A 14,222-nucleotide genomic window follows, 5' to 3' on the forward strand; every position below is an offset into this window, starting at 1 on the left:
TTGTGTGATGGAAACATTGTCCTGCATCACTTATACGATGAAGAATTCACATATATATGCACCTACAAAGCATATCTGAAATATATTTATATATATACACACATGTATGAATACATTAACAATGATACACCAAAAATAGTTCGTCACTCAGATTAGCTGGTTAACAAAACACGTGGGCTGAATTTAAAAAGGGATTTTGAAGACATCATCATCATTCAGGTGGCAAATAAACAGTTCAACTGGGCAACTTGCATTTACAATGGCATGACAATATCTGTTTGACAGTTCGACACAAATATTAGAAGTGGGAGACAAATTTTACATCTACAAAATTAAAATATACAAAAGTATATTTTCTGACATTTTAGCCAATAGAGCGCTGCAGTAATGTATTTTTGTAGGCAAACCTGGAAGTTAGCATCACCTTGGTTCACTCCACTGAAACCCAACTGGTTTTTGGATTACTGTCGAAAATTAGGTTTGTGATCAACAAAAGTTTGTGATTCTTACGTGAAAAATCAGAACACAACTCACCAGAAGTAAAAAGGTAAATAAACTACACAACGGTCGCGTGATTTCAGCGTCACCACCGTTACACTTCCAATAAAACATTTTCGCTGAAAGTTTGAGTTAAAATAGTTTAAAGGGGGGGTGAAAAATTACACGGTTAAAGAGTTGGATTCCCATGCTAAACATGGACAAAGTTTCAAAAATTAAGTTGTAGGTTTGAAGGAGTATTTTTGTTCCAAAAATACCTCTTCCGGTTTGTCACAAGTTTCTGAAAGTTTTTTTCGAGTGAGGGTCTGTGTGACGTTAGATGGAGCGGAATTTCCTTATATGGGTCCTAAAGGCACTTCTGCCGGAAGAGCGCGCGCTCTCGTAGAGCAGAGCAGAGACATTCACTGATCAGAGCGAGAGACCGAATTGTCACAAAAGAAGTGTGTTTTTGGTTGCCAGGGCAAGACAACCCTGCACAGATTACAAAAAAAAAAAAACAGCATTAAGGGACCAGTGGATGGAGTTTATTTTTACAGAGCATCAACGGAGTTGTGCAAGTGTTTTTGTTTGTTCCCTGCATTTCGAAGATGCTTGTTTTACAAACAAGGCCCAGTTTGACGCCGGATTTGCACATCGTTTATTTCTTAAGGATAATGTAGTCCCAACGAAAAAGGGTCACGATCGTGTGTTGGAACCGCAGGCGGTGAGTAAAACTGCTTCAAATATCTCTGTGTTGTTAACTTAGCTATCGGCGCGTAAGCACATCAAGTAAACAACATGCGATGTTGGCATTAAACTGCACTTTCCACATGTAGACCTTAAAAAAAATAAAATATATATATATATATATATATATAGTATATAAGCAAATATATACAGTTTCAATACATACCACATAGAGACGTCGTTGCTGATGCTGCTCTTGTTAAATTTCAGCCTCTGGATCTGATTCTGGATCATAAATATACGCTGAATCTGACGGTTAGCCATGGTTTGTTTTGGATGTTTTTTTTTCCTCACGGTAATGTGACAGCTTCCAAACGCTCTCAACGCAAAAGCCTACTCGCGCTCGTGATTCTTTAGCTCCGCCCACACGTCACGCCTCCAGGCGCTCGTTTTTTCCGGGAAAAATCGGTACAGACTATCTTTCTCTTATAAATATAATAAAACTAAAGACTTTTTGGAGTTATGAAGGATGCAGTACTACTCTATAGGTACTCAAGATTAACAGGATATTGAGTGAAAACGAGCATTTCATCCCCCCTTTAAGAACGCCATTAAAAACATGAGGCTGTGAAAGCGACGAGTAGATGAGTTTACCTGTTGTGACATTTAATTAGCAACTGCCTTTTTCCATACAAGTAAAAGCTTTAAATAAAAAATTAAAAGGGTTTACTGATGCATTTTATGCCTTAGAATAAAATGTGAAAATATCTTGAGTTTGCCTTTAACCAGGCATTAAATTAAAATCATTGACTTTAGGACGATGAACTAAAGTAGGAAAATGCAAACTTCAAGGATTTGGCCTATAAAAAATATGTCATCCCTGCAGCACTGTACTGAGCTGGAACATGCACTTGTAGCCACTGAGGAAGGCCAGAGGAAGTGCACCGAAACTGTACTGGGACTGACAGGAAGCCACTTCCATTTCTGTAAAGTGTCCGTCTTCCTAGAGTCCCATGAATAAAGCTGGCATTAAAAGTCTCTGTCGGTGTTAAAGTCTCCTCAGATTGTGCTCTTCCTGACAGGAGCCCCGTTTGAGACTCATGTCGTCCAGCGCTATTTCGCCTTTACGGCCTCTCCGCCGCTCGCCCTTCACAACCACCTGTAATGACATAAACCACAAAACACCGATGCTGGTTTCCAGCTGACTTGCTCTCAAACGGTGATGTGAGTGTTGACACTTACGCTTTCTAGCCCATTGCCCCAAATGGTGATCTGCGTCGACCTCCAGCCGTTTCCTCCCGTTCGACCCCAGACGGCGGGACTGTGCTGCCGCCCCTTCTGGACGAACACCTGCAGCATGCCCACGTGGTGCCCTGCCATGTTGTGTCTGAAGGCCAGGCAGAGGTTCCCCTCGTTCCAGGGCGCAGTCAGGGGGAGGATCAGCTGAGCGCCACGCCCACCTCGCTTCTCTCCGCCCTCTGAGATCGTCAGGTAACGCCCACCTTTAATGGCATGGTAAGGTTAATACAAGTTGATTTGTGAAAACATTATCTCCACAAAATGCATGATTCAAAAATGCACGATACTTGAAAAAAAAAATAACCTTGAAGATGTTTAATGTTATATGAAGATGTTATATGAAAATGTTATACTTTATACCAAATATTTACTAAACTTGACCTTTTTAGATTCATTGAATGAAATGTGAAACATGAAAACAAATATTGCATGGCACCTGCATCACTTTTTAATATTTTTTTATTTTTATCATCTGAGACTTCTTCATTTGTCATTGACCCAAAAATATTCTATGAAAAAAATAAATACATAACATAGTGAAAACTGGTCTGTACCTGAAGGATCTGATGTTGTCTCCCAGTGAAGGTCTCCCTCTCTGCGCTGGATCCATGCACAGAGACCGTGGTCAAAAGAGCAGCTCAGGTGTCCAGTCTCTGTGGAATACCACACAATGGCTCAATTTAATTTGTCAGTGTAAAATACAGTGTAAAATGTGAGTTACGAAGCATATAGGGTATTTCCAGAAACATAAGATATTATTAATAAATAAATAAAGTTTAAAATGGGACTTTTTGGGAATAACCAATAACCTAAAAGATACATTTTGATTAAAAAATTATTTTAGTACATGTTGAAATTTAAATTAGCAAAGAGTAATTAATATTTTAGACATTTTTAATGTTAACTAATATAAGGTTAACTAAGGAAGTTCATTGTAAAGTGTTACCAAATACCAACATTTTTTAAATATACCTTAATACTTTTGTAATGTACATAATTTACCCCTGTGGGTGCTTATTAGTATTTATATGGTATATTTGTACCTATGAAAGGAGACGTCACAGTGACAGCTTTTTTTTTTTTTTTACCTTTTTTTGTTTTTAGCTGGCATATTTGTAAATGTCTGTTAGTTTGGAGGAATATGTCTTCAGAATTAAAGTAAATCACAAATATACAGTCTTAAAATTAAAGGTTATTTATTGGCACGAATGGTTCCACAAAGAACATTTACCATCCATGGAACCATTTCATTTCACAAAGGGCTCTTTACAGTGGAAAAAAATTCTTTGGAGTATTAAAATGTTCTTGCACGCTAAGAATTTATTATTATTTTTTTTAAGAACTGTTCACTGAAAGGTTCTTTGGGGAACCTAATGGGTTATTCTTACACTTCTGTGAAATCTCCCTTTTGGAAGCTTTATTTTTTAAAGTGTAAAGGAAATAAATACACTTAGTTAAATTGAATGCTGTAAAATCAGATATCTATATAAGATAAAAATAAAAATCTAATTTGTTTCCAATCACTGGCCTGTCTTGACAGATATCTGTTTCTTAAAGGTTGACCTTCACACTGGTAGATAAAAAAAGCATGTGGCTGGTGGCAAGTGTTAATTTCACACCCTGTTTGCAAACAATCAAAATACTGGTTAAGGCTCTAAGCTGCTATTCCCAGCATTACGGGATCGATTCAAGATGTCCATTAACTGAAATCCTCTATTATCATCATGGCCCTGAGTAACACGCTGAACAGATTGCTCCAGGGGAACTGCCCTTGCAAGCCGCATAAGTGAAACCGCTAAATGAAAAGTAACTCAAAACTGTGCTATTCCTGAATTTCCCACAAGGTTCAGTGTTCACTTCACACCACCGAGGCAATTCGTCTGGAGTGACATCATAGTACGTCAAGATTAATAACGACAATATGCCTGTGAGGTATCAGCAAATGTACAGTCTCACTGTGTTCCCATACAGTACAGCATGTCTGTTTCTATATATACATCAAACACTGAAAATTCATCTGCAGTTTCAGCCAAAATAAAAGCAGCCGTCTCTTACCTGGGGCATCCTTCAGCTCCTCTTCCGTGTTGCCCAGTTCAATGTCTAAATCGATATCAAGCACATTGTTCTGCCCATGATTTCGTGGTACTAGAAGGAAGCAAAGAAAACAAATAGTTAGATTATAGCGAGCAGTATAGTAAAATGATTATGCATGATAGTGAGTAGGTGATTAATCTTTTGAAAATGTAATAATAATAATAAATAAATATATATATATATATATATATATATATATATATATATATATATATATATATATATATATAACACTAGAACTAAATGGCATTGCTTAATTGTTTTTGACTGCATCAGTAAGACACTATATGGTGAATTTAGCAATGGCTAAAGGGCTCGTAGTCGCACAGTTTCTCGTACATTATGGCTTAACTGAAACAAAGAAATGTTGGGGACAAGACAATTATCCCCTCCAATCTTTAACCTATAACCAAAATACATACTCAATGGAGGATTGGATGACTAGTGAGAGTGTGTACGTCAAATATATGACAGGATAACTGGATGGAAGTCAATTCTGTGATTAGTCTACTGATTTCAATAATCCCTCAAGTCCTCAAGTCTTTGCTTGTGAAAGCACCATGTGCAGCTCGTCCTAAAACCTAATGTAATAAACCAACTTCACCTTAGGGTCGTTTCCGAACACTGCAGGTGTTCATGTTGGGGCTGTTCGACTTTGACATGCTTGTTATTGTTTCTAATTGATCAAGGAGACATAATTATACTTCATCCCTAGGAGTCTATTTGCTTTATTTCCCCACTGTTATGTTACACAGAGGCATCATTATTTATTAGGCCTATTTGAGCTCTCGAAGGCAGTGCAGGGTAACTGATTTATGTCCTGAGGCAGGGCCGACTGGTAATGTAATCTCTCTAGGTGTGTCTTCTGTTTTCATTAGGTGCTGTCATCTGGATAGGAGGCTTTGGGGTGCAATTTGCTTCCCTGAAAAATCTGCCTTGTGGGAAGCCCAAGAGATGCCCAAAAAAAGCTTATGAACATGAAGGAAACAACATAGTCCCCTGGGCCTGGAAATGGTTTTCTTGGACAGATCCAAAGGCCTTCATTGCTCAGTCCCAAATGATGCACTCAGCGGTTCTCTGGATTCACACGTTGGTTGCAAAACAGCACACGGGCTGTTGCGAGCTCAGCAAAGAGTGCATTGTCACTGGGGAGCATGTTTCTGAATCATAAAATGATATGGCACACCCTATGGAAAGTCCCATAGCAGCTGTTTCCTAGCTCCAATCGATCTGAACATGGAAAGATGCCTGAAATCTCTAGACATCAAATGTTTGTCAAGTATTCATTTCGATATCTTATAAAACTTATCAGTTTACCCTTGGCTGGGAGTTTGATTGACAAGTGACCATTAGACCAAATGTGCCATTTTTGTCCTACAAACAAACCATGTGAAGAGTAGATTAACATTGGTGGAACTGAATTTGAAAAATGCTGTTTATTGACATTTGGACAGTTGAAACAAGATACCTTCTGATTATTTTTATTTAATAAAATAACTAGTAAAGAGGAACATATGGTAGTTTCATGTTCTGCTTGAACTGAGGCACCACAGCGATCTGTCACGACACATTAAAGAGGAATTTCATAAAATAAATGACAAAATTTGAAAGCTGAGACTTTGTTTATACCAGAAGTAACCTGCTCTGTCTTGTCTGTCGGCGCATTGTCAGTTTCCTCTTTGCTGCGCAATGTTTCACATGATGTGTGGTGTGAGAGCGTCATGGCTTGTCAGACATAGCAACAGTAACTAAGGGGGCGGGACTTTGTGAAGAGATCAAAAAAACGTTCAGGTTGGCTCAACTAATGCAGGGGTATCAAATCTTTCAATCTCCAACCCTAATTTTAACTGAATCAAAGTAGTCAAGGTCTTCAGACTCACTAGAATCTGTTGAGACAAGTTCAGAAAACTGGCCCTCAAGGAGCAGGATTGGACACTTCTGGCTCACCTTCAATTCTAATTAACCTAACTCTAATTCTGAACCAGCTAATCGAGTTGTTTCGGATTCCTAGAAACTTTGAGGAAAGTGTGTTAAGGCAGTACAGAGTGAAAATCTTCAGGACACTGGTGTGCCAGGAGCAGGACTGGACACCACCGTACAGTACATGCACATTCTACAGTAAAGCTGCGGTCACATTTACCAGTGTTTGGCAAATTTTCATAAGCGAAATCCAGAAATTGAGAATTCAAGTGATCAGGAATTTCATGTTGGGCCTAAAGATTTACCCATGCAGATTTAGCAAAAGTTGGTTGCACTAATTTGTCACGTTGACCTGTACAAAAAGCTGCTTGTTTTGAAAGTAACTTCTGTGTGAGTTGCCCAAATTTCATTAATGTGATTGAACTTTAAGGCAGAGGAATTTTGACCTTATTTTGATCTAAATAACACTGAAGCAGATGTACTTACTGTGAACATCCCCTCTTTGTTTCTGGTTATTGTCTTTAATGCTGTTATCAACTGGCGTCACAAATGGGATGAAAGGTCTGTGTGTTGGAATAAAGGGAACCACCGTTGTAACCACCGGGGATTTTGTGGTAGGCTTTTGACGGGATGGGGGCTTAGGTTTGGTCGTCGCCACCACAGGGGGTTTACGTGTTGGGATGAGAGGCCTACGGGTGGTGGTCGTTGGGACTCTCGCTGGAGGGGTGATTTTTTTGGTTGGAGGAGGTTCAGTGGTTATTGTAGGTGAGATCCGTTTAGCCGTCACTGGTGGTCTGATTGTTGTGGTGGTCCTCTTCTGGTCTGAGCCTGGAATTTTATTGCCCCCTTTGTTGTTATTGCTGCTCGGTGTGGTCTTTCCAGGTCGTGGCGGGTCAATTACCACCTTTGGGATGGCTAAAAGAACAAAGAGGATTCTTAGTTTAATCTGAAGTTAAGTTAGTCTCAACCAAGAGTCTATTTCCTCGTTGCATAGGTTTACATCTGGCATAGTTGGCATTCAGACAGTTTAACTGCTTGTCAAGTTGGTCTCCAAGCCTGACCAGCTGAATAATGCCCAAGATTATTTTAAATATAAAAATATTGTTAATTAATACATTTTAAATCATTTAATTTAAATAATATAATTTATATACTACAAATTTACAACATTACAAATGTTGTTTACTGTAAGTTAAGCTAATAATACAACAACTAGACTAACCAGTTGAAAATACACCAAAATAAATAAATAAATAAACTAAAACAAGAAGGCTGGTTTAAGTTGTTTTTCATTATTATTCACGTATTTTTCAGGACCATTAGGTAATTTATTTTTTCCTTTTTTCTTGTTGTATTTTTGCTGTTACTTCAGCTTTGTAATTCACCATAATTATGTCAAATAAAATTTATAATAATAAAAAAGGACCATTCATTTTGGCATTATGAAGTTAGACTCCAGTATAAATTTCCCCGTTTATTTTAGAGGAAAATAAAAAGGATGGTTTCAGCTCATGTGTTCAATGAATGCACGAAAGCCATCCATCACATTTGACGTGAATTGCAGAAGTTTAAACACCATTGTGCTTGTGTCGTGCTTAAAGAAGGAACACTTAAGGGATGAATGTGACAATGCTATCTCAGGTTTCACAGGGGCTTTGATATGCGATTCCCAAAAAGGCAGTAATTCAACCCTTTCAGCACTTCTGAGTTACACCTGGATGAAAGTTTCTAGACCAGATGCTGAAGAGGGATGTGTTGCCTCATTGGTTTAACATTGATTAAATCAGGTGTCAGACTCAAAACAACTATTTTTGTCCACTTAACAAATAATAACAAGATCAAGATTACAGCAATGCAAGTATAACACAGATAAAGCCAACAGCATCTTTATTTTTCTCATGTATTGTTATCTACATGAATGTGCAATGTAACCCTTGATGGACTGTCCAGCTCAGTTCATTCCAAAGATTTTGGGAATATTTCAGTCAGGACTCACTTCCACTCGTGGACATTGTCCTTCCTGTCACTCAGCCACTATTCGCTCTGTTGGCATTGTGCTATGGGATGCAGTCACGCTCAAAGCTTAACAGTCTACCTATGTTCAACTTCCTGTCTGAGACTTTTCATCAAGATTTTGCACCATCCATCTTCTTTTCTTTACTGACAAGTGCGCCAATCCAAGGAAAGGGGAAATGGTCTACGAAAAGGAAATATTTACCACACTGCTGTGGCTGCAGTTGCAGTAGTGGTCTACAGCAAGACCCCACAGGTGAACATTTTAACTAAAAGAAACCAACATACTTTAAAGACAGTAAATTGAGAAAACTGTTTTTCTATTACAAGCTTTCTGAAATGTTATATTTTAAATATATTTTAAAAAAAGTGATTATCTACTGAAAATGCACTCATTAGCATGAATTTCCTGGACAATGCCAGGTTGGAGATTACTGTTTTGTTGTTGACATTTTAGAGTTAAAAGTTTTTACACAGATGATCAGATGATTGGCTGTTGGCAGAAAATACTGCCAAGAATAAAATGTTATGTAACAACCTTCCAAATATAAACGGGAATAAAACTGCAAAGTTTGGTAAAGTGTTACCCAGGTGGAGATTTCTTGTTCAGTGCAGGACAGAAAAAAAATGGAGACATTGCATTTTATTATACATATTATCATTGAAATGTACAGATGCAAAAGTCTAATAAACACTCGAGCGTGTATTTTGTTTCCTTCCTCTAGTCTGAAAGAAGTTGCAACATTAAGGAGGCATCATAAACTTTTTAATAATGTCATTACTTTGTGTCCACCCTCCCATAGAAGCCAGATCAGTCTTTGGCACAGAAATGGCCTGTAGCTCCTTCAAAGTCCATCAATCTCCTGGCAGCGTCTGTGATCAGCCTTTAGCTTGGTACTGTATGCCTCCCACCTCTTAATGATAACCTTGCCTCAGCTCTTGAGCTTGAAAGCCTCTATACTAATGACCCCCGACTTAAGCCTTTCCAAACCTTTATCTTGAAGTGCTTTTGAAAGCACCGTTCCACCTTATTTTACTTCATACAGCTGCTTGTAATCCAAATTAATCAAAATCACTGCAACGGAGAACAGATTGGGACCAATTAAATTGTTGCCTGAGCTGTAATGTGATTAGTTTATGGATGGAGTGTGTTCATTTATCCAAATGAGATATTTTTATTGTTGTGATAATTTTTTTCTCAGTTTGGATTTCTGTATCAACTGTAGCATTGCAGATTGTGCATAAATAAAGGTTCCAAAAAAGAATCTTTCAGTGATCAGTTCTTAAAAGAACCATTTTTTTTCACTGAAGAATGTTTTAATAAACTAAAAGAGCCTTTTGTGGAATGTAAAGATTCCATTGGTGTTCTTGATTGAATCACAGATGCCAATCAAAATGTTACTTTTAGAGTAGCGAGCTGTTATTATATTTTGGTTTCTCTACTCACGTTTGCAGTCGTAGCCCACCCCTCTGTAGTCGTCCTTACACTTGCACTTGTATGAACCAGGTGTGTTATAACAGGTGGCGTGTGGACTACACTGGTGTTGATTTGAAGAGCATTCATTCACATCTAAAATCAATAAATACAAAATTACAATTAAAGCAGGAAGTCACTGGCCGTGTTCTAAAAACCTAGTGAGCAACAATAACCAAATCAAAAGTTTGGAGTTAACAAGATTGTTTTCATGTTTCTCAATGGAGTCTCTTATGTTCACCATTTATCTGATGAAAAAATAAAATAATAATAATAATAATAATAATAATGTGAGCTATTATTAACAAACCATTACCCATGACTTTTGCCTCAATAAAATCCTAATTTGCTGTTTATTAATAGTTAGTAAGGTAGTTGTTAAGTTTAGGTTTTGGGAAGGTTTAGGAAGAATATGGTCATGCAGAATATGTGCTTTATAAGCACTATAATAAACAGCCAATATGCTAATAATAGGCACTCTAATGAGCAACTGTACCATAAAGAGTTATCACATTTTTGGGGGGATTGTCCTGTCTGTGAAGGACACATGCAATCATTTCTTACAACTAGTCAATGTAAGGTTGCCAATGCATTTCGCTCATTTTTTGAAAGCAAACCTATGAGACCAGAAAATGTCTTTTTACAGGCAACTCTCAAAGTTTTGGAACAGAGTGATCTTGTTATCTATTTATAAAACTGAAAAACGTGAAATGTTGTTTAAAACAATTGCCGCTGTATTATTTACAACCTGAACTTGGCACAAAACACCTGCTGTTGGCAGGAATGCGAGGAAAGTGTAAAAACGTTCTAGACAAAAGCAAAGCTTGCAGTATTTCAGAATCTTCCAATCAAAACGAACTGACATCTGTGTTTAGTGGAAACGGCTCACCTGCACACTGATATTTCCCGTTGATGTACTGCAGGTCGAAGCCATCGTGGCACTTGCAGATGTAGCTCCCAAATGTGTTGATGCACTTACGGAAGCGAGGACAAACCGCTTGACCTGTGGCACATTCATCCACGTCTGCAAAACAAACATTTCTCCACTCTTTTACAAGCTTTTGGATCAAATTAAAAAAAGCCTCAGGGAATTGAGGTTGTTACTGTTATTCGTGATCTGTCATGTTGCGTAATGCTGCCAGGATTGTTTATTGGATCTCTGTACATTCCTCTTTTAATATCTTGTGTTGGCATATGCTGCATTTACGGTTTAGCTAAATTGCGATATGCATCAAGCGGCGTGTGAACGCTCTGCAGGAGACGGAGAGCAGCGTGCGGCAAACTCGACACTTTTGTGTGCATGTACAGACATCCATCCAACACACGCTGCCCTCCTCGGAGCAATAAAAGTCCTCTGCTGAAATACCTGAAGAGCTGAACACCTGTGCTGTGAAACATTAAGATGGTCAGTCTCTGATTGATGGTACTCACACTCTTTTCTGCACTCCCCTCCTCATAGCCTCCAGAAAAAGACAGAAAGATGGGAAAAATGTAAAGAGGGGAGCTAGACGTGTACAAAAGTGCGACTCAATTTGTCGCATTGCCTTTGTGATTTAGAGAACTGTGTGGTAAAGATGTGAATATGGGCTTCTTAAAGATGTTTGTGTGAGATGTGGTCTCTGAGACTATGGCATGCCATTAATGCAGTCATAAACCAATACCATAATGAAGTTTCCAAGCACTCAGATCTAAAGACAGAAGCTCAGCTCTGTTGTCAAGGACTATTGCGATCTTTAAGATTTCGGAGCAGGAACGCAGCTGTGAATGAAAGCAACTGTTGTGTGGGATACGAACGAAACAGCAAAATGATGTCATCTTGAGTGACAGCCACAACAGAGAAAGTCTAGATCATGTCACATACTGGATTCAGAAGATGACAAGAGCACAAAGAGATTGCACTCTTTCCTTGTGACTTAAAGGGGTCATGTTTTTTATTCAGTACATTTTTTTTTTTTTTTTTACTGAAGTCTACATCTAATTACCGTTATGCAAATTAACAGATGCTTTCATTCAAGGCAATTTCTGGATAGGCCTATACATTTTTATCACTATCTTTATTCCCTGGAAATAGATAGATAGATAGATAGATAGATAGATAGATAGATAATATGTATTTTTAAAAGCATTAAAAATCAAATATATATTAATTTAATGCGTATAATGATTACGTAAAAATATATAATAATATATAATAATTATATTATATCTACCATTAAGACATTTAATAAATAAAAGAAATATATACATAAAGAAATATATACATTTTATTAAATGTATCATATTTATTGACACTTTTTTCTTAATGAATACCATTGCTAGTATCACTGCTAATGCAAACAGCTGGAGGATTGAAAATTATTAATAATAAATCATTAATAATAAATACTAATAAACATAGAGCTGAAAGAGCGATGTTAATTTATAAATTAATCATTTATAAATAATATATAATACATATTAAATTTAGATATTGTCTATAGTGCTGTCAAACGATTAATCGCGATTAATCACATCCAAAATAAAAGTTTTTATTTACATAGTATACGTGTGTATTGTGTATATTTATTATGTATATATAAATACAAACACATGTATGTATATATTTAAGAAAAATTGTGTTTATATATGAAATATATTTATATATAATACAAATAATATGAATATAAATGTATATATATATATATATATATATATATATATATATATATATATATATATATACATACACATGTAAATATTTTCTAAATATATACTGTATGTGTGTGTGTTTTTATATATCCATAATTAATATACACAGTACACAGATATACTGTATTATGTAATTATTTTATGTGATTAATCGCGATTAATTGTTTGACAGCGCTAATAATTTATATTAAAAAATATATATAATTAGTATAAAAATATACGATTAATCCTGTTAAATAAGCAGCTAATTTATTGGCACATTTAATGACAGATTTAAAGAGATGATTCTTTTGAACTGGGGGTTTATCGGGGGAAATAAGAGTGAATTATTCCTAAAGCTCAAGGAAACTTTGCTTCCCATTTAAAGCAGTGAACTGTGATCAGCTGCTGCAGAAATGCATTCCCCATGAACACATACCTACACAGGTCCTGCCATCTGGAGCCAGCTGTAGACCTGGAGAAGGGCACTGGCAGCGAACTTCTCCTTTCATTACCTCACAGCCGTACTGGCAGTTCGCCATGCTGCATGTCCGGGCATCTGACAGAAACACACAGACGGCAGATCTATCATACAATCACATAGATCTGCCACTTTCAGTTCAACAAAGAACAGCTTACTGTAAGCACTAAAGACATATGAAAAGCAAAATGCACCTATAGATGTTCTGTAAGAAGGCAAGCAAATGAACATAGACAAAAGATGAATCACCACTGAATGGGGTGCAAGGCCACAGGTCAGAGAAGGGAACACTGTTCCACGTTTAGCTTCATGGCCTTGAAGGAAATGAGTGGTGAAGCAGATAACCTTGTGTTATTAGATTGTGCAGTGATCTATTAGCCCTGCGGAGAAACACCACTCCACATTCTCTACTGGTGTTGTCACAGTACAACCCATTTTCCATTAGACAGCGAGGTAAAAAACACTCTAGAGATAAGAGATGGCACATCGCTACTGCTAATGCAGGTGGAAAAACAAAAATAAAACTCTATTATTCCCTTAGTCCCTAAAGGAAACAAAATGAGATGGGGAACTGATGGATGCGTTACAAAATCTCTTTATTCTTCAGTACTGAGTAATAGATCAATATATACTGGGCCAGGACGAAATATCTCAAATAAAAACAATATTAAAATGCAATTAATATGGCAGTCTGAATTGAGTTTTGAATAATTGTTTCTTGAAATAAATGTTTAATTAATGTTTGACATTTATTTTAAGCAAAATTGACTTAAAACTCACTTTAGACTGCCATTATAGTGGGATTTTAATATTATTATTATTATTTTGTTTATATTTCTAAAATAAAAAATAATTGTTATTGTTATTATTAATTTATAATATAAAAATATATTCATATTTTCCAAATGTATTTTTATTCATTATTTTTCATTGTTCATGCAATGTTTTATTTGTATGTTGTTGTAGTTATTAATGTTTTCTAAATGTATTTTTATTAATAATTATTCTTCATTTCAGGTGGAATAACATGCATTTATTTTTTATAATTTACTATTATTTTTTATTATTATTATTATAAAATAAATTAATATTTTTATATCATTATATTTA

At 36.4% G+C, this 14,222-nt stretch overlaps 1 protein-coding gene across 3 annotated transcripts in view; it reads right to left on the reverse strand.

The window, feature by feature from the left end:
• Positions 1-1,960: 1,960 nt before the first annotated feature.
• Positions 1,961-14,222, reverse strand: part of LOC113044055 (nephronectin-like) — a 36,212-nt gene continuing 23,950 nt past the window's right edge. For all 3 annotated transcript variants that reach the window (XM_026203646.1, XM_026203644.1, XM_026203643.1), the window contains 8 exons: positions 13,071-13,190; positions 10,854-10,988; positions 9,938-10,060; positions 6,964-7,392; positions 4,519-4,608; positions 3,018-3,116; positions 2,407-2,666; positions 1,961-2,323 (listed from right to left, as the gene is read on the reverse strand). In XM_026203646.1, the coding sequence (XP_026059431.1) occupies positions 2,213-2,323; positions 2,407-2,666; positions 3,018-3,116; positions 4,519-4,608; positions 6,964-7,392; positions 9,938-10,060; positions 10,854-10,988; positions 13,071-13,190 (1,367 nt within the window). In that variant the 3' untranslated portion in view covers positions 1,961-2,212. The remainder of the gene's footprint in view (positions 2,324-2,406; positions 2,667-3,017; positions 3,117-4,518; positions 4,609-6,963; positions 7,393-9,937; positions 10,061-10,853; positions 10,989-13,070; positions 13,191-14,222) is intronic.

Source organism: Carassius auratus, chromosome 26 (assembly GCF_003368295.1).
Source record: "Carassius auratus strain Wakin chromosome 26, ASM336829v1, whole genome shotgun sequence".
NCBI classification, from domain to species: domain Eukaryota; kingdom Metazoa; phylum Chordata; class Actinopteri; order Cypriniformes; family Cyprinidae; genus Carassius; species Carassius auratus.